At 46.4% G+C, this 23,879-nt stretch overlaps 1 protein-coding gene across 1 annotated transcript; it reads left to right on the top strand.

Annotated features, from left to right (window-relative positions):
• Window positions 1–26: 26 nt before the first annotated feature.
• CACNG7 (calcium voltage-gated channel auxiliary subunit gamma 7) lies at window positions 27–19,105 on the top strand. Its single transcript, XM_082368308.1, has 6 exons — window positions 27–130; window positions 2,373–2,597; window positions 3,274–3,360; window positions 3,770–3,910; window positions 17,243–17,388; window positions 17,742–19,105. The coding sequence occupies exons 2-6, from the start codon at window positions 2,402–2,404 to the stop codon at window positions 17,997–17,999; spliced, it is 828 nt and encodes a 275-aa protein (XP_082224434.1). The 5' UTR covers window positions 27–130; window positions 2,373–2,401; the 3' UTR covers window positions 18,000–19,105.
• Window positions 19,106–23,879: the final 4,774 nt, after the last annotated feature.

The following is a 23,879-nucleotide window of genomic DNA, read 5'->3' as shown; positions in this document are numbered from 1 at the left end:
TCCGGGGCGGGGGCGGGGGGCGCGGGCACCGGCGACCCCGGTGGCGGCGGCGGCGGCCGGGGGAAGCCGCGGGGCCGGTCATGCGGCTGCGGGGCCCGCGGCCCGGAGCGTCCGCCCAACCCTGAGCGAGGTGAGCGCGAGGGGAGGGTCCTGGAAGGAGGTGGGCGCGGGGGGTTCCTCTGGAGGTGGCTGGGAGCCGGGGTTTGGGGCTAAAAGGGGCCTGAGTGGCTCCGGGGGCTGAGATTCTGGCGGTCGGACGCCCGAGTTCGGGGGCAATGGGGGATGGAGGGACATTTGGGCCTAAGGAATCCGGGAGGACGGGGTCTGAGGGTCCCAGAGTGGGGCAACTATACTCTTAATGTCCGAGTCTTGGAGACCGTGGGCACCGGGGAGGGTGCAGGCCAGGTCCTTGAGGGAGGCGGTCCTGGCTGAGGGGGGAGGGCCCGGGCCCGGTAAAGGCAGGCTGTGAGTCTGAGAAGGGGTCCCCAGAAAGAGGGAGTACGTCTCCCAAGACACTGAAGGGAGGTGGAGTTTGGACTTGGGGCTTGGAGAATGGGACCCCGGGGATCCAGAAGCCTATATCCAGGAAAGGCTGGGATAAAGAAGGATAAAGAAGGAAGGAGGCTCCGGGCCTGGGGGGGTGGGGGGGAGGGGGGAGGGGGTCCCAAAGGAGGAAGGGCTGGAGGCTGGAGGAGAATGAGGAGATCTGGGCGGGCCATTTAGAGTGAGGAGGAATCGAGCAAGGAAGGAGGGGACCTCCAGAGGGGAAGTGAGAAGGGTGACGTTGGCAAGGTCCCAGCTGGGAGTCCGAGGAGCCAATGGGGGGAGCTGAGGTCAGCTACCTGGGACTAAGACAGTCAGGGCGACAGAGTTTTTGATGCTGGTTTCCGAGGTGATTGGACTGCAATAGGAGCAGACAGCTGGCAGTCAAGCCCTGGAGCCGTGGGACGGGGGATGGGAGGAAAAGCTGGTTGGAGCCCTGCCAGTCTCGGATTCCTGAATCCTCCAGGAGGCTGGGGGCGGGGCGGGTGGGCTGGGGGCACTAGGTGCTGCAATGGGGCGGGGGGGGGGGGGGGGGGGGTGGGCAGGCGGGATGAAGATTGTCTCAAACTCCAGGGTTCTTATTGGGGTGGTGTCAAGTTTCAAGGCTATGAGAATTCTGGTTAAGGAGAGTGGGGTCTCACGTCTTGGCTGCATTGTTGGGGGGGTGTTGATTAGGGGTCTTAACCTTCATAGTTAAAAAGGTGATGGAGATTGTGGTATTCATGTAGGTTGAGGTCTCTGGTTGAGATAGGATGGGGATCCCAATTTGAGCCCCCCAAATCATGAGACTGTGTGGTTTAGGGAAATGTTCTTGGTAAAGGGTGAGTGTGGTGGGTAAGGGATTAAGAGCTCCCTAGTTGGAATCTCCAGATTTCTGATTGGAGTTTTGGAGGCCACAGCCTTGAACTGAGGATCTCTTTTTTGAGGGTCCAGTGTTAGGGGGATCTGGGTTCCAGGTTGGATGTTGAAGAGAGTCTGTATTTGGAAGCCCTAGTATGGGAAGTTGGAGTCCAGAGCCTCTGGTAGGGAATTTGGGGATCTGGTAATGGGGGTGGGGGGAATGAGGATCCTGGGCTTCCTGATTTGGGTTTTAGAGTTCAGAGCACTGATCCCTAGTTTGAAGGAGGGTCACTTGTTTGACTGGAGTGCTCTGATTAGGGTGCTGACATGGGGGGCTCCCAGATCATGGTTTTGACATTCTGGAGTCTCTAGCCAAAATCCTGGCTCCAGGTCTCTGGGCCCCAATATTCTGGGATCCAGCAACATGGGGTGGAGTTCTAGCATTCCAGGTTCAGGGGCCTGCGGGGATTTGGGATGGGGGGAGGGGGGAATTAAGGTTCTGGAATCTTGGATCTGGGTCGTGGTCCAAGATCTCAGACTGGGATACCAAATTGAGGTCAAGACACCATATCAGAGTTAGAAGGTCAAGGTCTTGCTTGGTATTGGAATTGGATGTTAAGGGTCAAGATATGAGTCCAAGGGTTTAAACTTCGATGGGAGGTCTGAGGTCAAGGCCAGGGTATGGGGTTAGGGTCCTTGGCTAGTGACCCACTTGGGGGATTTCTGGTTGCTATTCAGAGACAGAGTCCAAAAGAAAGGGGTCAGGGTGTCAGGTCTGGGCATGGAGTCAGGATTGGTGAACTAGGTTAGGGTTTCTAGACAAGTTACAGGGATGGAGTCGTAGGTCAGGACACAGAGGTCAGATTTGAGAGGGTTCAGTTTGGGGATTGTTGTTTCTGGCCTGGGTCCGATGTCCCACGTGGCTGCCTGGGGTGTGGGGACTCTAGTGGTCCCGTCAGAGCCCTTCACTGCAGCTTCCCGTCCCTCAGGCCCCGCAGGGCGCCCCCTGCCGCTGAGGATGAGTCACTGCAGTAGTCGTGCCCTGACCCTGCTGAGCAGCGTGTTCGGTGCGTGTGGCCTGCTGCTGGTGGGCATCGCGGTCAGCACGGACTACTGGCTGTACATGGAAGAGGGGACGGTGTTGCCGCAGAACCAGACCACGGAGGTCAAGATGGCGCTGCATGCCGGCCTATGGCGCGTCTGCTTCTTCGCAGGTACAGCCCTCACCTGCCCACCAGTCAACTGTCCCTGCCTTGCTTGGGATCCGAGAGTCTTTATCCATAGTTCCATCCCGTGGGTGCCAGAAATCCAGAAATCAATCCTGTTTCTCTCCTGCAGAGTCAAGTTTCTACCTGGAGATTCAGTTTCTAGCTCTTTATTCCCTGGATCTAAGAACCCTAATGCTCACACAATCTCCAGGTCCCTAATCCCCGTAACCTGGAGCCCCTGGTCCCTTAGAAGCAGTAGTCTAAGTTCAGAACTTGTCTCCTGGACAGTTCCAGAGCTGAATGGGAAGAATAAAAAAAAAAAAAAAACTATGCCTCCCAGCTACGACAGAGACCACTCCTTCTAGGAATCCTGTCCCACCTCACCCCCCAGACCTTGCCTCTTTAGGGATCCAGGAGTCCTGGCCCATAGCCCCTCCTCACTTGGGACTCAGTCTTCCAGCCCTGTCCTCCATCCAAGGGACTCTAAGGCAGCTTGCAATAGGAGCCCTCGGACTCCTGCCCACCCCCTTCTGCGACCCCCTAAGAGTAGTACAGACCATGACCCTTGGATTAAGCCTCACATTCCCATCCTGGGGTCTCTCTGCTGTGCGTCCTGCCCCTGACTGCCTCTCCAGAGCTCAGGAGCCTCTCATCCAGCCCTGCCTTCTTATCTTCCCCTCAGGCCGGGAAAAGGGTCGCTGCGTGGCCTCAGAATACTTCCTTGAACCGGAGATCAACCTGGTGACGGAAAACACGGAGAATATTCTGAGTGAGGGGAAGCAGGGGGGTGGGGAGAGTTAAGCAACAAGGGGGCAGGGTGACAGGGCGGGTCCTGGGAGAAAGGGTAGGACCAGAGAAGGGGTGGGGTGGGAGGGAAGGAGTGGAGACTTGAAAGCAGGCAGAGTGGTTGGGTAAGGAGGAGGGGCCAGGTTGAAGGGGTGGGGCCTGGGAAGTGGGTGGAGTCAATAAGTAAGGGGTGGGGTCAAACCAAAGGAGGTGTGGCCTGTGTGAAGGGGTGGGGCCAGCAGTGGACGTTTCAGAAAGGGGAGGAGCCACATAAAAGAGCAGGGGCGGGGCGGGGAGATGGGGGGTGGAAGTGGAGAGGTCAGGAGAATGGGGAGGTGTCCTCCTGGAGAGTCCCCCCCTCACCCCCGTCTTTCTTCTTACCCCTCCCCCAGAGACAGTGCGCACAGCCACCCCCTTCCCCATGGTCAGTCTCTTCCTCGTGTTCACCGCCTTCGTCATCAGCAACATCGGTCACATCCGCCCACAGAGGACCATTCTGGCCTTCGTTTCTGGCATCTTCTTCATCCTATCGGGTAAGCCCAAGGAAAAGACTTACAGGCCGCGGGACTATTTTAGGTTCCAGGAACCTGGGGTTCGTCTTCCAGTAGGAAAGCCACTTCCTTGCTGTGTAATCCTGGAGGAGTTGCAGAACCTCTCTGAGCCCCACCTTCCTTCTCTGTGAAATGGAGCTAGCCGCCAAATCACAGCGAATGCCTGTTGGGTGCTAATCAGGTGCCAGGCTCTGTTCTGATACTCACAACAACCCTGTGAGGTAAATGCTATTAATAGCCCCATTTTACAGATATGGAAACAAACACTCAGAGAAATGAAGTCATTTGCTCAGGGCCATACAACCAGTGAGAGGCAGAGATGGGATTCAAACTCACGCATTTCGCCTCCAGAGGCTGTATTTTTAACCACTGCTGATGTTTTAGCAATTAACAGATTACAAGGCTCTTTATGTTCTGTGCATCATTTTACTTGAACATTTTTCAATCAGAAAAGTCGAAAGAACCCTGTGCCCACCACTTACAGTCGACCATTACCATACCACAGGACTTGCTTTATCCTGTATCTGTCCATCTGTCTCTCTACCCATCCATCAGTCTTATTATCATTTTAAAATGCATTTCCAAGTGAGTTGCAGGCATCAGTACACTTTGCCCTAAATTCTTCACCATGCGTGTCATTAGCTAGAGTTCAACGTTTGTTTATAGTTCTTGTTTCTTTTGAGATTCAGGGTTCTTTTGCATGAGTGATCTCATAACCTTCTCATAACATCTCTGCCCGGGAGTTATTATTAGCACTCATTTGATAACATGGGGATACCGAGGCCTGAAATTGTGCAGGGAGTTGCCTAAGATACCAGCGTAATGCTGGCTCCCCAGGGACCCATGTGTCCTGAGCTCCAGAGCAGAGCTCAGTAGAGAGAGTAGAGCTGTTTCTGAAGTGTTACCCTCCTCCAAATTTCAGCTCAATCCAGTCCAATTAGGTCCAACTCAGCTCAGGTCAGCCCAGATCACCTCAGCTCTGACACACTTAACTCCATCAATCTGGCCCAACTAACCCCAATCTATTCTGACTCATTTCTTCAGTTCAATTCGAATTAATTCAACATGATTTAATTAAACTCCATTCGGGCCCTTTTAATTCAGTTGATATTTTATGAACAAACCCCGCTGTATGTCTCGTTTCTATTCTGTCCCTTTGGGCCCACATTCGGCTGCCTCTTTTGAGTTGGCTCTGCAAATAATTGAAGACAGATCTTCAAATATCCTCTCCCCCAGTCTCCTCCCTGTTCCTCACCCAGCTTTCTCCAGGCTAAACCTCCCCCGTGTTTCCAACCTAACCTGACGAGACCTTTTCCCAGGGAAACCAGGGTGCAACCTCTGTGCAAATTTGAATCACAGCATGTAGAGCCAGACACAGAGCTAAAATAAGACACGTAGAATATCTCCATCCCAGAGTGTCAGATGGAAAAATAGTGGCCTAGAGAGACAGAAAGTGGGGCAAGGGTAAGGAGCATGGGAACGTTTATTCAACCCACCTGAAACATTAGAAGGAAAATCCCGTTGTTCGTGGTTCACAGAAGGTGAAACAAAAGAGGTGACATAGCTGGTAAATGGCAGCGCTGGCATTAGAACCGAGGATATTCTCTTCCCAAAAGCCATGCTCACGGACCTGATTTGCATCAGGACCAGTGCATCAGGACCTGACTTCCCAAGGTCAAGCTGAGGATCAATGGTGCCTTCAGGGCTGGAAGTCAGGCCTCTGATGTAATAATAGAGTAATGGGGGGGATTGAACCTTCACTTCATGAACTTCATTTCATAGACTATGACCTATGCACCCCACCCAAAGTATCCAGTTGTGTGCTTTAAAGGTTGTAGGGTGCAGTGGCTGAAGGCACGTGCTCCTGTGAACCTAGAAAGACCTGGGTTAACATCCTACCACTTACTCAGTGTGTGAGTTACAGCCTTCCTTTCTGGAGCTGTTGAGAGGACCAGTCTTGTTCAGGGGTCAGCAAACTTTTCGCTTAGGGCCAAATAGTAAATATTTCAGGCTTTGTGAGTCATAGGGTTGGAGTGCCAAAGCAACCAGAGGGGAAGCAGTGGGCCTGGCTGTGTTCCAATCATCCTATTTATGGACCCTGAAATTTGAATTCAGTGTAATTTTTATGGGTTATGAAATATTCTTCTTCTTTTGTTTTTTTTCCCCCACCATTAAAAAAGTGTAAAAACCACACTTAGCTCGCAAACCATACAAAGACAGGCAGCAGGACAAAGAGTAGTTTTCTGACCCCTGGTCTAGATCACGGATGTGAAGGGCCAACCCAGTGCCTGGTCTATAGCAGTAAGTATTCAACACGTGGTAATTTTAAATAAATACGTACACACATACATTCATACATAGCAGTAGTAGCAACAACAACCGTTATAATAAACACTTTATTGAGTGCCATGGTTTGGGGAAGTTCTAAGTGCTTTGTGCAAATTAAGTTATTTCTTTTTCTTCCCCTCATAAGGCAGATGCTATTATCATTCCCATTTTCCACTTGAGGAAACAGAAGCACTCAGAAGTTAAGTTGCTCCATAGTGGAAGCAGGATTCCAACCCAGACTTTCACCCTGGCGCTCTGCTGCCCCACCACAGTTAAAAATCATAAAGACAAAGGAGATTAAAAGAGAGGAAAGGGGGACTTCCCTGGTGGTCAGTGGTTAAGACTCTGCACTTCCGCTGCAGGGGGCACGGGTTCGATCCCTGGTCTAGGAAGCAAGATCCTGCATGCTGCGTGATGGGGCCAAAAAAAAAGGGGGGGGGGGAAGAATGGAAATAGTACCAACAACATCTTAGATCTTGGAATGGAATGCTCTAGTCCAACCACCTCATGTTCCCAGTGAGGAAACTGAGACTTAGAAAGAGACAAGAGTTGCCCGAGGTCGGGTAAATGGTGAAGTTGGCATTCAATTTTGGAGAAAGTGGTGAGAGGGCTGGGGCAGGAAAGGGATAGGGTCACACCTGGACGTTAGAGATCCCTCAGGGACTTGGACTAGAAGGAAAGAGACTGGAAATGGGCAAACAGAGGAGGACGTTTATGCAGTGGTCCAGGCAATAGCAGATAAGGTTTGAGCTGGGAGGGGGTGTGGAAGGATAAAGGTGACCGGATGGCTTTGAGAGAGAAGGATATTGACAGAAGAATCAATAGAACCAGATGACTGACTGGATATGGTTGGTGAGAGAAGGGGAGGAGGCTGGAGTGACATTGATTTTCTTTTTCCAGGTCATAAGAGGCATGCTTCCCATGCATGGCTCATATTAACCCCTGACCTTCAATCATGCTCTATGCATCTGCTCATTCATTCATTCACTCATCAAACATTTACAGAGACATCTTACATGCCACGCCCTGTGCTGGGCACTGGTGACATACTGAATCTTTTTTTTTTTTTTTATTGTGGTGAAAGTCACATAATATAAAACATACTATTTTAACCATATTTAATTGTACAGTTCAGTGGCACTAAGTACATTCACATTGTTGTGCAGCTGTCACCACCATCCATCTCCCAAATTTTTCACCTTCCTAAACTGAAACTCTGTCCCCATTAAACAATAACTCTCCATTCCCCCTCCCCAACCCCTGCCTGGCCCCTGGCATCAACCAGTGTACTTTCTGACTCTATGAATTTGACTATTCTAGGGACCTCGTATAAGTGGAATCAAACAGTATTTGTCTGCACCTAATGTATATTGGAATGCATGGCGGTCTACAGGCAGTCACAAAACAGCTCCCAGCTACACGTGCATCAGTGCTTGTCACACAACACTTAAATCCCTTTAATGGATTTCCATTGCGCTTAGAATACATCCCAACTCCTCGTGCTGGCTTACAAGGTCTTCCATGATTTGGCTACTGTTCAGACCTCTGGCCTCATTACCTAACTCACTAACACTCTCTCCATTGCTTGTAACTTCAGCTGCACTGGCCTCAGTCTATTCCTCAAAAATGATCATCTCAACCTCACTTTTACACTCATGAGCCCTCCATGTTTGGAAGTCTCTTCCCCCTAATTCTCAAAGACTCCAACTTTCCCTCTTCAGAGTTTCTTTCTCTGACAATGGTACCCCATGTTGCTTTGCCCCCACTATACTATCCATCACACTCCCTATTTTATATTTGTTTCATAGCACTTATTGCTATTGTCGTCTTATTCATTTTCTGTCTCCTTCTACTGGAATGTAATCTCCAGAAGGCAGGGACATGCTCTTGCTAGTATCTTCAGAGCCTAGATGAGTTGCTGGCACAAAGTCCACAATGAAATATTTGTAGAAGGGATGCATGGTAAAGACAGCTCAGGGCATTCTGGGAAAAGTGCAGATGCATTAAGCTGACACAATAAGGTGGTGGGAAGGGTGGGAACGACCACAACTTCAAGAGCAGGTGACATCTAAATTGATGATGCAGAAAGGGCGAGAGGAAGTTTTTCAAGTGAAGAGAGAAAAGTGCCTTGTACAGAGATGGAATTCACAGCATGTGTTAAGACCCTAGAAAGCAGCTAAGACAGAGGTAGCCAGCTGTGTAGCTCTCCGTGGTCCTGAAACTCTTTGTTCTAAAGCCAGGTTGTTCCTATTCAGCTTGGAATGTAGGTGATTCTTGCCTACTGTGCTCTAAGTATTCTGAAGCAGATGTAGTGGAGGGGGGAGGGAGAGAGTTGGATTACAGAGCAGGGAAGGGGGAAGGGAGAGAGAAAAAGAGAGAAGGAGAAAAAAGGGAAAAGAACGTTATTTTTTAGAGAACCAGAGCCACTGTAAAATGACCAGGAAGGAGAAAGAATGACAAGAATAACTTACCTTTTGACATTGTTTTTAGATAACTTTCAATTACTAAAAACAACAACAAGGGTGAAAAACAACAACCAAAAGCTCTTTCTCTTTGGAAATATTTGTTTCCTTCTCATCAACCCTGCTCCTGACTCTCTGCATGGAGAATGTTTGTTATTTACAACTGAAATGTGAAACATGGGACTTGAGGTGAGGCAGGAGTGGTTAGCAGGTATGGGTTTTAGAAAGAACCAGTATCTAAAACAGGGGGATACAGATTTGTAGGCAGTGGGACAGGCTTAGGGAATAAGCCTTAGCTGGACTTGGGGATGCAAAAAATGGGTTTAGATTTTGAGAGATTCAGGAAGTAAAACAGACATTACTTGATGATGGACCATCCTTCTTGGATGGGGGACTGGGAATCAAGAGGATTCCCCTGCATTTGACTAGGGTAGTCTAGCCAGTGTGGTTTCTGGACTTATTTAGGTATTGTTTCTTTCTTTTTTTTTTTAAAGGATCTTTAGGTATTGTTTCTTTCCTTTTTTTTTTTTTTTTTTTTTTTTTTTAAGGATCTCGTTTACAGTCACGCATTGCCTTTATTTTATTTATTTTTGGCCATGCCGCATGGCTTGTGGGCTCTTAATTCCCCGACTAGGGATTGAGCCTGGGCCCCTGGCAGTGAAAGCACTTAGTCCTAACCATTGGACCGCTAGGGAATTCCCTAGGTATTCTTTTCCTATAAACCTGTTCATCTTTCAAGACCTATAGCAGATGCCTTCACCATGTAACACTTCATGGGCCCCCTCTTCTGGAACATCAAAATTATGCAATACCAGAAGTTGAAAGTGCTATGGAAGTTCAGCAAAGGCTAATTCTTAAAGGAGACAGAGGAATGGGGATTTAGAGTGGATTTAAAAGGGAAAAGCGGCTAACGAGCTAGAAGTTCCAGTTGCATGGCAAGTATATTCATCCATTCAACTAGTATTTATTATGTGCTGGATCTTGCACCAGATGCTAGGAATGCAGTAGGAAACAAGGTAGACTAGTTTCAAACATCCTCGAGGAAGTGGAGGAGATTCATGACTAAAAGACTACAAATAGATAGAAAATATAATGTTAGGTAGTGATAAGTGCAACAAAGATAAATAAAACAGTTAAGGGGAAGGAGATTGATGGGAACGTCATTATTTAATCTTACCTCAATCACTCCAAATTTTTAATGAAAACTTTGAAATCTATAGAATAGTACGGTGAACACTGGTACTTCTTCCACCTAGATCCACATAGATACTTGCATTTTGCTAAAGTTTTGCCATATTCTGTCTCTCTCTTTACACACAGTTTGGTTTTTGTTTGTTTGTTTCTGGCTTTACCGTTTGAAAGTAAGTTGCAGGCATCATGATTGTTCACCTCTAAACATTTTAATATGCATCTCTTAAGAGTAATGACATTTTCTACATAACTACAATACCATTATCAAGTCTAGGAATTTTACAATAATTCCATAATATAATTCATTACATTTTCAAACTGTCCCAGTTGTTCTAAGAATGCCTTTTATAGCTTTTCCCCCAGAACCAGGATTCAGTCTGTTTATGCATAGCATTTAGTTAATTCTCTTTTAGTCTAGAATAGTTCCCATACTACATTTTTTTACACACTGACTTTTAAAATATATTTCATTATAAAAATATACAAAGGATAGTATAATTTGCCATGTACCCTTCACTCAGTTTCAACAATTATCAACATATGGTGAATCTTTTTTTAGTCATACTGCCATACCTCCCTTCTGTACTTCACTACATGATTTTAAAGTCGGTCTCAAACATTAAATCGTTTTATCCACAAATATTTCAGTATATCTCTGAGAAATTAGTACTTGGTTATTTAACTAGCCACAGTGCCACTGTCATGCCCAAACAATTAAGAATAGCTGCTTAATATAAATTAATATCTAGTTAGTGTTCAACTTCCCCACTTGTCTCATAAATGCCTTTTTTTTTTACCATTAGTTTCTTGCAGACCAGGATCCAAGTTCCACTTGTGCATTTAGTTGATAGATCTCTGAAGCCTCTTTTAATCTATAACAGTCCTTCTCCTTCTATTTTTTTCCTTGCCATTTATTTGTTGAAGAAATGTAGTCATTTGTCTCATAGAATTCCCACACTCTAGATCTTTCTAATTGTGTTTTTGTGATTTAATATGCTCATCCATCCTGTGTTTTCCTGTAAAACTGTAGATCAGATCCAGGTTTGATTTTTTTTGGGGGGGGGAGGGGATAAAATACTTCATAGATAGGTGGTGCTATTATGTCCTACTGTATTGCATCAGGAGACCTAATGCTATCTGGTTGTGTCTCTTTTTGAGACGTTAAGATCAGTCACTTGCTTAAGTATTACAGCTTGGCTCATACCATTGTCATTTTGAAATCTGCAGGATAGGGTGTCTTGTAGAACACCCCACATCCCACATTTATTTGATTGTTTCCTTGTGGCATCATTTGATTTGTTCCTCTTTCTTTGTATTTTCTGTAGCCTGGAAGTTATGTCCAGGGTAGAGACTTGATTAGATTCTGGTTAAATATGTTTGGCAAGATTTAGAGGTGGTGCCATGTTCTTTATAGCCCATCACTTCAGGTAGCAAATAATGTCAAGTTGTTCCTACCAGTAGTGGAACAAAGTTTGAACCCTTGGTAAAGGGGGTGATCATTAGAGCTCTCCATTGAAAAGGTACATTTTTCTCTTTACAATGAATAAGTCATTTGCAGGGTAACATTTTTGTACCTTGGGGGAAAAGTCCTGTTTGGGGATGTCCATTTTATTCAAAATGTGTTGCTTTGGAAAAATTTTAAACATACAGAAAAGTTGCAAGAATTATACAAGGAACTCTCATATATTCTTCACTGGGACCAATTTATAACATTTTCCACATTTGTATTTCTGTGTATCTTATGTGTATATATCTATATATGTATATATTATGTAATTTATATTATATTATATTATATATAACCACCTGAACATAAATTGCAAACACTTCACTCTTAAATACGTCAGCAATTATGTCCTAAGCACAAGTGCATTTTCTTTCCTAACCACAGTACAATCATCAAATTCAGGAAGTTTAACACTTATACAGCATTACAGCTGATATGCAGTTCATATTCAGATCTCACCAATTGTCTCCACACTGCCTTTTTTTTTTTTTTTTAATTTTTATTTATTATTTATTTATTATGTTTATTTTTGGCTGTGTTGGGTCTTCGTTTCTGTGTGAGGGCTTTCTCCAGTTGCGGCGAGTGGGGGCCACTCTTCATCGCGGTGCGCGGGCCTGTCACTATCGCGGCCTCTCTTGTTGCGGAGCAGAGGCTCCAGACGCTCAGGCTCAGTAGTTGTGGCTCACGGGCCCAGTTGCTCCGCGGCATGTGGGATCTTCCCAGACCAGGGCTCGAACCCGTGTCCCCTGCATTGGCAGGCAGATTCTCAACCACTGCGCCACCAGGGAAGCCCCACACTGCCTTTTATAGTCAGTTTTTCCCCCTGATTCAGGATCCAGTTCTGTATTTCCTTGCTGTGTCTCTTTCGCCTCCTTTCATCTTTTATATAGTTCCTGTACCTTTAAAAAAAAATCTTTCATGTTGATGTGTTTTTGAAGAATGCAGCCAGTGTTTTGTAGAACACCCCACAGTTTCCACAGGAGTGGATCCATGTTACAAATTACCAGCAGGGACACTACATAAACGAAGTAGTGTCACGATCACATCAAGAGGTCGGGGTGTCCGTTTGCCCCATTATTGGTGATGTTAGCTTTGGTTTCTTGGTTCAGATGGTATCTGTCAGGTTCCTTTATGATAAAGGAAGTTTTCAAAAATCTCTTTGTAATTAATAGATATTCCATGAGGAGATTCTGTCATACAGTGATTTAATGTCCGCTGTCGACGACGCTTGCCTAAATCCTAATATTACTACAAGGGTTGCAAAATGGTGTTTTCTTAACTCTGCTGTTCTATCTACATGGATGTCACCGAAAAGAAAATTTTTTTTTTTTTTTTTGGCCACGTGGCTTGTGGGATTCTAGCTCCCGGACCAGGGATTGAACCCAGCCCCTCAGCAGTGAAAGTGTGGAGTCTTAACCACTGGACTGCCAAGGAATTCCCAAATTTTCTCTTTTCTTTTATTATTTATTTCCTTAAAGAATATATCAGTATGGATTCACATTTTTAAAAAATTCAGTGTATTGTATGCCATTACTTTTAGTATTCATTTTGATGTTCAGATTGTCCCCAGTTGGGCTATCAGGAACCTCCTTCAGATGAGTTCCTGTGTCCTTTTTTGACATGTCTCCAACATTTTTTTTTTGAGTACGTCCTTATTTTGTGGTACCAGTACACTTTTACTGCCCCTGCCTCAGGCTTCAAATGAGCTGTTTCTTCCTAGCTCCTGATGTAGTGGGGGTGACAGTAGAGACCAAAATCTGGGTGCTAGGTGTGCTCATTGCCGCTGGGGTGTCACTGCTCCTAGGATATTTCAGGATACGAGCTGGGAAATTACATATATTTGTAAAACAGGAGTTTGTACTGACACCACAAGGGTCTTTCTTGACTTACCCCATTCTGATTTGTATCTTCCTTCTTTCAGAATGAGATCTCCACCTCCCCAAAACATCAGTATATTTGCACATTTGCTCAGCCCTACTATTCACACAGAATAACTTAAGTACTGCTACCCCTACACCACTCCCAATAAAAATCTACTAAATACGGTTCACAGACCGTTCACAGATTTCTTCACAGACCTTTTTGTCTTTAAACTGAGATATATATTCAAAGTACTTTGCCCAAAAGTTACTTGGATTACTACTTTCCCCCCTCCTGTGGTGGTATTATTCATCTGATATAAATTAGCTTAATTTATTTTTGTTTGTATTCAATTTTAGTTGTTTTCCCCATCCTTGTTTTTTTTTTTTTTAATCAATTTATTTATTTTATTCTTGGCTGCATTGGGTCTTTGTTGCTGCGCGTAGGCTTTCTCTAGTTGCAGCAAGTGGGGGCTACTCTTTGTTGCGATGCACAGGCTTCTCATTGTGGTGGCTTCTCCTGTTGCGGAGCACGGGCTCTAGGCACGCGGGCTCAGTATTTGTGGCGCACGGGCTTAGTTGCTCTGCGGCATGTGGGATCTTCCTGGACCAGGGCTCGAACCTGTGTCCCCTGCACTGGCAGGCAGATTCTTAACCACTGCACCACCAGGGAAGCCCCAGATCCTTGTTGATTTTATCTTTTGAATATATAAAATATTAGCATAGTTCCAAAGGTCAAAATTATGCAAAAATATATACTCAGAGGAGTGCCACTTCCTTCCCATCTCTTCCTTCTGTTCTCACCTACCTAAAGTAATCAACTTCATGTTTGTTTCCCCTCCTATGTCTCTTTTTGTAAAAATAAGCAGATGCATATATGTATTTTATGTACCTTTTTTGGGCTGAAAAGCTAGCATTCTGTATACTCTTTTTAAAAAATTAGTGATATGGTCTGGAACTATCACTGAACTCCGTATCTGTTCCTAGAGATCTTCCTCATTGTCCTTTCATAGTGGCACAGTACTCTGTTATGTGATGTTTTATAGTTTATTCCATTAATCCTCTATGTAAGGGCATCTAGGTCATTTTTAATATTTTGCAATTATGAATAATGCTGCAGTGAATTAACTTGTACATATGTGCTTTCATACTGTTGGACAGGTATCTTCAGGGTCAATTTCTAGACGTGGGATTGCTGGGTTGAAGGATAAATATATGTGTGGTATTGTTAGACATGGCCAAACTCCCCTCCATAGAGGTTGCACCATTCATTTTGCATCCCCACCAGCAATATATAAGAGCTTCCATTTCCCTGCCTCACAAAGAGTCTGTTGTGAAGCTTTTTAACTTTCGACGATCTGATGGATGAGAAATGCTATGTCCTCATCGTTTTCACCTGCATTTCTCTAATTCTGAGTGAAGGGGCAATTTTTTAAAACAAGGAGATCATAGACGTCCTTTCTAAAGAGGTGACAAGGAATAAGAGATCTAAATGAAGTGACAGATACCAGGGGTTAGGATGCTGTGCTTCCACTGCAGAGGGTGCAAGTTCTATCCCTAGTCGGGGAACTAAGATCCCACATGCTACGCGGCCAAAATAATAATTAATAATAATAATAAATGAAGTGACAGAGAGAGACGTGGAAATCTGGGGGAAGAGCATTCCAGTTCAAGGGAACAGGGAGAGCAAAGGCCCTGAGGCAGAAATGAGCTTGTGTTCAAGCAAGAGTGCCATCTAAGTAGCAGGTGCAAGGAGAAATGGCTGGAGATGAGTTTGGCAGGTGACTTTGCAGGCATTGCAGGCCAGGGGTCAGGAACATGTTTCTGTAAAATACCAGATAACAAATATTTTCAGCTTTACGGGCCATACAGTCTCTGCCGCAACTACTCAGTTTTGCCGGTACAGCCATAGGCTAAATGTAAACAAATGGGCGTGTCTGTGTCCCAACAAAAGTTTATTTATGGACCCTGAAATTATAAATTCATATGCTTTTTAAATTGAGATATTATAATTCACATAACATAAAGTTCATATATTCAGCAGTTTTAGTATGTTCACAAGGTTGTGCAACCATCTCCATTACCTAATTTTACCACATTTTCATCACCCCAAAAAGAAACCTCACTCCCTTTAACAGCTAATCATAATCCCCCCTCCACCCCACTCCCCGGCAACCACTCACTAATCCACTTTCTATCTCTATGGATTTGCCTGTTTTGGACATTTCATATAAATGGAACCATACAATATGTGGTCTTATGCATCTAGCTTCTTTCACTTAGCACATTTTTCTAGGTTCATCCATGTGGTAGTATAAATGCGTACTTCATTCCTTTCTTTGGCTGAATAGTATTCCTTTATATGGCTATACCACATTTTGTTTATCCATTCAGTTGATAGACATTTGGGTTGTTTCCACTTTTTGGCTATTATGAATAATGCTGCTGCAAACATTCATGCACAAGTTTTTGTGTGAGCATATGTTTCCAGTTCCCTTGGGTAAATACCTAGGAGTGGAATCGCTGGGTCATATGGTAATTCTATCTTTAACACTTTGAGGAACTGCCAAATGAAATTCATATACTTTTTACGTGCCACAAAATAGTCTTCTTTTGATTTTTTCAACCATTTAATTATATAAAAGCCATTCTTAGCTAGTAGGCCATACAAACACAGGAGGTGGGCTGGATTTAGCCCTGGGCAGGCATTGTTTGCTAACCTCTTTTGCAGGCAGTGGAAGGAATTTAGATTTATTCTGGGTGCGATGGGCACACAGGTGTTTATTTGTAGGATTCTAGGGGAAGATGCTGATGAGGATTACTTGGATTAATCTGGGGGGAGGGATTTTATAGCCTCTTTAAGCCACCCTATGTATGGCTATGCTATCGCTCTGCATGGCTACTGTTTAAAAGAAAGTTCATCTTGAAGAAGTGATAGTTGCCTCTTAAAATTTTTCAAATCAGACCTCTCCTCTCCACCTTCTCCATGTGCCTCTGTTTCCTCAGCTGTAAATGGAGATAAAAATGGTACCAATTTGAAAGTGTGGTGAGGTTTGAATGAGTTAGTGCATATAGAACACTGAGAATGGTGCCTAGCTCAGAGCAAGACCTATATAAGCAGTTGCTATTATTATTATTGCTATTGGTGTTGTTGTTGTTGCTATTATGATCTCTACAGCTTCCTCCTCCCCCTGGAATATCACGATATCCAGTTTCTCCCTTCCAGTCTCTTCCCAGAACCAATCAGCCCCAAAAGGATCTTCTAACACTTCGACCTGGCCTTGTCCTTCCTCTGCTTCAGACCATCCATGGCTCCCTAGCGCCCTTGGCATTGATGCCAAGCTCCTCAGCCTGGCATTCGAGCCTCATCATGGCAATGCCCCTGCCCCCTTCTCTGGCCTCATTTCTTGTGGCTGTGGTCCATGTTTTAGCTACATGGATGGATCAGTTCATTGTTCCCCCTCCAACTCTTTGCCCATGCTGTTCCCTCTGCCCTGGCTGGAGTGGTATAATGGTAAACCCTAATTCTTCCCTGGGCCTCATCCTTTAGGACTTGGACAAAGTCATGCTTCCAGGAAGCTTTCCTTGACTCCCTCCACCCTTGCCCCAGGTGGGTTTGCTGCCTCTTCTGGACCCACAGAGCTCTGTGCTCCTGTTTTCTTTACAGTACATGTCACCACGGATGTGACTGTTGATCAGTGTTCATGTTTGCCTGCCCCAATTGCACTGTGAGCTCCTGGATGGCAGATGAGGGATGCGGGTGGGAGGGGAGAGGAGGCTTTTGATTTATCTCTGGGCTCCCTGCACCCAGCCGAGGCCCAGCACACAAGGAACTTCAAAGGATGGAATTTAGTCCAGGGTAGAGCAGGGGGGAGAGGGGAGAGGATGGCAGTGAGATGCAGGGGGCCTGGGGCTGGGGAAAGGGGTCCACTGCTAATGGACCAAGGGCACCCCTCTGCTCCCCCAGGCCTCTCCTTGGTGGTGGGCTTGGTTCTTTACATTTCCAGCATCAACGACGAGGTCATGAACAGGCCCAGCAGCTCCGAGCAGTATTTCCACTATCGCTACGGGTGGTCTTTTGCCTTCGCAGCTTCCTCCTTCCTACTCAAAGAGGTGATGTCTGTGGGGCCCAGACTCTAGAGTTTTGAATGGGGGGGGGGTTGGGGGGGGAGGGCATGATTCCTGGGCAGGAGGAAAAGGAGGCTGTGGGTGTAGACTCTGAATTAAAAGGAGGTGGTGGCTGAGGTCCTCACCCCTGGGTCCTGGAGGCGGAGGGTCTGGGAGCTCCAACTCCCGGGATCCTGGGGAGGAGGAGACTGGGGCCCTAATTCCTGGGTTCTGGGAAAGGAGGAAGCTGGAGGCCTGGAATCTTGGGTCCTGGCAGAGGAGGGACTGGGGGTCTCGAGTTTCGGGGTCAGAGGGAGCCCGGGGCCAGCCTCTGCGACTCTGACCCTGCCTTGCCACAGGGAGCTGGCGTGATGTCCGTGTACCTGTTCACCAAGCGCTACGCGGAGGAGGAGATGTACCGTCCGCACCCGGCCTTCTACCGCCCGCGTCTCAGCGACTGCTCCGACTACTCGGGCCAGTTTCTGCAGCCCGAGGCGTGGCGCCGCGGCCGCAGCCCCTCCGACATCTCTAGCGACGTATCCATCCAGATGACGCAGAACTACCCTCCAGCCATCAAGTACCCGGACCACCTGCACATCTCCACCTCGCCCTGCTGAGGCCCCGCCCCCGGGGAGCCCCTCTTCCTCCTCTTCCTCCTCCTCCTCTTCCTCCTACTCCTCACGGGTCTCCCCACAACGCAGCTCCCCCTCAAGTCCTCGGGACTCCTCGTCCCAACCCGGAGGACGCTGCGCACGCGTTAGCCCCGCCCTCTTCCCAGTGGCCCCGCCCCGTCGCCATAACCCCGCCCTCTTTCCTGACCGCTCCACTTCATTGGTCCCTTCCACTTGCAGATGACGCCTCCTTCTAGATGACCCGCCCCCTTTCCTTAGGCCACTCCCCTCCAGGCCTAGTACCGCCTCCCAGGTTCCTCCGCTCCTCAGGCCGAGCGGCCGAGCGCGCCCACCTCCGCGAACGATCCCCCAGCCTTCCGCCTCGCTGCAGAGGCTCTGGGCAGGAGAGTAGGTTCCAGCTGCCGCCAGAAATGCCAAGCATCCTCTTCTGCTCTCTGCCCCGACTTCTCTCCTTCCCGGCCCAGTCTCACCTCCGGACTTTAGTGGTCCTCGGGTGTAGTGCGGCCGGGGTGGGGCTGGAGGCCGCAGGTATGGTGTCCCCTCCCCCACTCCCCCACCCACGGGAGACCCCATTCTTTCTCACCTGCTGGGCGCTTCTCGGCCTTCTGAAGGTTACCTGCCTTTTCGAGGGCTCTCTCTAACGGCTCTTCTTGCTCTCTCAGCTGACCTTGGCTTCTCTTCCTTCCTCTGTCTCCCGGCCTCCTCTTCACCCGCTCATCCAAAGGCCGTCGGTGCATCCAGCCCCACATACCACGCGACAAGAATGGAGACCCTAGGGTGGAGGGAATTCCTCCACGCCGTTTCCACGCCTGTGCCCGCCTCTTCCCCCTCGAGGCCCCGTCGGGGGAGGGAGAGGCAGTAGCGGGGGTCGACACCCCCCAAACCTCGAAGTCTTCCATTTTCTGGCCCTCCCCCTCATTGAAGTCCCCCTTCCCATCTCAGACCCCCAACTCTGGCCTCTTTCAAGGGTCCGTTCGCCCCCTTGGACAGATGGGGGTCACCAGAAACTCACCCACCCCCTTATTAGGGGAGGAGGGGCGAGGTAGCACAGTGTTGTACACGGAACTAGAAAGGCCCCCTGGGTGGGGGGAGGGGGGCAGGGGAGGGACGGGGGCTTTTAGTTTGCATCTTAGGGGGGAGGGGGGAGGGGGGACCGCAGCAGTTAACCTGTCTTTACGCAGCGATTTTTAACGAGGCTGGGGGGAGGGGGACTTTGGGGGTGGGGAAGGGGTGGGGTGGGGGGCCTGGCTCTGTTATTTACCGTGTATCATATGTAAATACCGACAGAAACTTCAATAAACTTTATTTCAAACACGTCTCTGCCTGCCCAGGGGGAGGGCATTGGATACAGAGGACGGGTCCAGGTCTCCACCCTGGCGGGGTGGGGGAGAGGCGGTGGCTAGAGTTGTACAAAATAAGATTAGATGGTTGTTTGTTAAATTGCTTAATCATTGTAATTAACAGCCTCACTTTATAATTCAGTCCATGTAAAGCGTGTCGGACAGCAAATGACACAGGTCCGGATCAATAAAAATTAACTCTCGGTATCACAATGACCACTTAGAGAACAGTTACTATTACTCACCTTCCTTGCTTCATTTATTTATTTAAAAAAAAATTTTTTTTTTCTTGGCTACGCTGCGCAGGCATGCAGGATCTTAGTTCCCCAACTAGGGATCGAACCTGTGCCCCCTGAAGTGGAAGGGTGGTGGCGTCCTAACCACCGGACCGCCAGGGAAGTACTTGCTTCATTTAATTTTCTCCCCAAGCCTGCATGTTGAGTTTATTGGACTCATTTTGCAGCTAGGTCCATAGAGGTGAGATGACTCACCCAGGGTCACACAGGTGGAACTTGGCAGAGCTGTGAGTTGGGACTAGGTTCAGCTGGTTCCAAAACTTGAGCTTCCTCCCTTTTGTACCAGAGAGCAGTGGCTTCTCCTAATGCCTGGTCACTCTGTGAAGAGATAACGGCTACTATTTATTGCACCTACTATGAGCCACACACTTTCCTCCCATCCATGATCTCAGGAGATGTTCCCAGCAGCCCTGCAGGTAGGAATTATCACACACACTGAGCCAGTGCGTGCACACACACGTTTTACAGGTGAGGGATGGAGGCTCAAAGTGGTCTCTGAGATGTGTGATCTCACCTACTACACTGAGGGATTGAAAACGGCCTGAATGTTTGATAAGCTTTTTTTTTTTTTTAATTTATTACTTTTTATTTTATTTTATTTATTGATTTTTTATTGCGTCAGGTCTTAGTCGCAGCAGGCGGGATCTTCATTGAGGCATGCGGTATATTTCCTTGCGGCGAGAGGGCTTCTCTCTAGTTGCGGTGGTGGGTTTTCTCTCTCTAGTTTGCGGCAGGCGGGCTTTCTAGTTGAGGTGCTCGAGCTCAGCAGTTGTGGCGCGCGGGCTTAGTTGCCCAGTGACATGTGAGATTTTAGTTCCCTGACCAAGGATCGAACCCGCCTCGCCTTCATTGGAAGGCAGATCCTTTACCGCTGGACCAGCAGGAAAGTCCCAGATAAGCTTATTCTTGAACTATATTAAAAAGGAAACACAGTGCTAGCCCTTGGGTTCTTCACCTCTTCTAGATTTAGTCTCTTGGGGGCAATCAGAACAACTTCTGCAACCACTACAGTAATGGCCACAGACACATTGATCAAGCTCTTGTTAGGTGTCAGACACTGTGCTGAGCCCTTTTCATTTACCAGCTCATTGGGTTCTCCCAAACATCCTCTGAGCTAGGCATTCCAAAGAGCCCCATTTTGTAGATGAGGAAACTGAGACTTTGGGAGGTAAGGTCACCCAGCTTGAAAGATGCAAAGAATTCACACCCATTCCTTTCTAATCCCAGAGTCTCCTCTCTCAGCTGCTATACCTGACTTCGAATTTGATGCAAACACATTCTGTGACCTTGAGCAAGTCTTTTAATCTCTGGAGCTTCAGTTTCTTTTTCTGTAAAAAAGGAGGGGGATGGGCTAGCAGGACTCCAAATCCCTCTGGAACAGGAAGAGTGGTGGGGATAGGTTAGCGGGAGAGAACTAAGAGTCAGCAGGATCAGATTCCCTGAGGGAAATACTCTGAGTCATTTTCAATGATTTCAGGAATTTCTGGAGGTCATGCCCGAGAACTGGGATGGCAGATGTGTTTCAGCTTCTTTGTCAAGAGTAACTGATTCCTAGTGGCTTCTTGGAGCACAGTGTTGAGAAGGATTTGAACATCTGCTCAGTGGGAAAGGATGTCCCCATCGACTAGTGCTGTCTGCCATTCTGATCGTTTGGTGCTGTCTGTCTTGTGTGCAGGATGAGCAGTTGTGGGGCAAGTGCTGAGGTATTTGCTGATTTTGCCTGGAACTTAACAACTTAAAATCCTAAAGTCTATGTTCTTTAAAAAAAAAATTAAGTTAGTGTTTTTGGTGGTGGTTTTGTTTTTTACATTTTGAAAATACAATGGGATTCCATAGTTAAAGATTTATCTTTTTTTTTTTGAAGGAATGCTGCGAAAAGTCTGTCCTACTTCTGACCTCCTGACATCCAGAAATACCCTTCGCCCTAAGGTATTATTATCTTTTAATGTATAATTTCAAGAATACTATATGCATATCTAAGCATATATGTATGTGTTTACATCCACACACAGGTGAATCTGTAGCACATACATGTTTATTTGACACAGCATTTATCATAGTATGCACATAGTTCTGTACGCTCCAATTTCACATGTGTTATGGAGATCATTTAGCATCAGTTATATAACTCTACCTTATGTTTTGTTTTTTTTAATTTATTTATTTTTGGCTGAGTTGGGTCTTCATTGCTGCAGGCGGGCTTTCTCTAGTTAGGGCGAGGGGGGGTTACTCTTTGTTGCGGTGCGTGGGCTTCTCATTGCAGTGGCTTCTCTTGTTGCTGAGCACGGGCTCCAGGGCTTCAGTAGTTGTGGCGTATGGGCTCAGTAGTTGTGGCTCGCGGGCTCTAGAGCGCAGGCTCAGTAGTTGTGGTGCACAGGCTTAGTTGCTCCGCGGCGTGTGGGATCTTCCGGGACCAGGGCTCAAACCCGAGTCCCCTGCATTGGCAGGCGGATTCTTAACCACTGCGCCACCAGAGAAACCCCTACCTTATGTTTTTTAAAGCTACTTAATAATAATAGTTTGCATAAATTAATTGCATAATGTACTGTTTTCTATGTGCCAGACACTTTGCATTCAAGTCTTGAGCACTTTACATTGAATAACCCAAGGAGGTCAGTGCTTTTATTATATTATCATCCCCATTTTACAAATGAGATCCTGAGGCCCAGAGAGGTTAATTAACTTTCTCCTGGTCATACAGCTAGGAAGTGGTGAAGCTAAGATTTGAATCCTGGGAATCTCCTGAGCCTACCGATACTTAACCCTAAGTGTATGCCTCCGTGTATACTGAAGCCACGCAATCTCATCTTTTTATCTATCATCATGTTTACACAGTGTTTTGTACTCATTTCATTTACAGAATAGTACTGTGCATCAGTGGTTCTCAAAGTGTGGCCACCACAAGGTCAAAACCATTTTTATAATAATACTTAGATATTATTTGCCTTTTTCACTCTTAGTCTCTCATGAGTACATAGAGTCCAGAGGCTTTTGGAGGCTTCACAATGGGTGATAACACCATAGATTGAATGCAGAAGCAGATATGAGAACCTAACTTTCTTCTATTAGGCCAAACATTGAATAGATTTTCTTCTTTCTCCCCACCCCCCCACCCCGGCGCTGCAAGGCTTGTGGGGTCTTAGTTCCCTAACAGGGATCGAACCCGGGCCCTCGGCAGTGAAAGCACGGAGTCCTAACCACTGGACCGCCAGGGAATTCCCTGAATAGATTTTCAAAAACATAAAGCATACACCTGAAACTAACACAACAATGTTAATCAACTATACTCCAATATAACATATTAAAAAGTTAAAAAAATAAACCGATACCACTATATTTTTTGGGGAAATAGTTATTTTTCACTAAAAGAAGTTTGTTTATGCAAACATGCAATGAATTTATTATTTTACTTAAGTAATACATATTTTAAAATCGTCTCAGCTTCAATTTTGAATATGTTAAATATTGACAGACACAACACACATAAACAAAAGCTCTTTGGGGTCTGCTACAATTTTTAAGTGTAAAGAGGGGTCTTGAGGGCAAAAGTTTGAATCATGGCTGCTGCATGCCATGCAGGTAATGTATCAGATGTAGAGATTTGCCTGATTTTTTCAATGGCTGTGTAGTGGTCCCTTGAATGGAGGTAATTTATTTTAACAATAAACTCATTTTTATTATAAATGTAACGCAGTCATGATTTTCAAATTTAAACAGCAGAGAAGTGTAGAAAGAAAAAAATAACTTTCTTTTCATTTTTTCTCAATCCCAGGTTTGTTCCTCAAAGGGAAAAATTGTTATCAGTTTCTTCTTCTAGATGAGTGGTTCCCTGCTCAGGGTGATTTTGCCCCAAGGGGACATCAGGCAATGTCTGGGGACATTTTTGGATGTCGCAACTGGGGAGGGGGTGCTGTTGGCATCTAGTGGGACCAGCGGTGCTGCCTAACACCCTACAATGCGCAGGGCGGCCCCCACCACAAAGAATGATCTGGTCCAAGATGTGACTCATGCTGGGGCTGAGAAAAACCTGCTTTAGATATTACCTATGCATTTATATATTCTTCCTTGCTTTTTTTTTTTTTTCTTTTTCTTTTTTTCTTTTTGGCCTTTATTTTTATTAGCACAAATGAGATTTTGCTAAATCCATTTATAAGAAGTAACTCTTGTAAAAGATAGTATGAATAAAGGGAAAATGTGCATCAGTTGCAAGATGTGCATTAAAAAAAAAA

The sequence above is a fragment of the Balaenoptera borealis genome, assembly GCF_965194805.1.
Source record: "Balaenoptera borealis genome assembly, chromosome: 19".
NCBI lineage: Eukaryota > Metazoa > Chordata > Mammalia > Artiodactyla > Balaenopteridae > Balaenoptera > Balaenoptera borealis.
The sequence above is the reverse complement of the archived record's forward strand: the minus strand, read 5'-3'. Positions and strand labels throughout refer to the sequence as shown.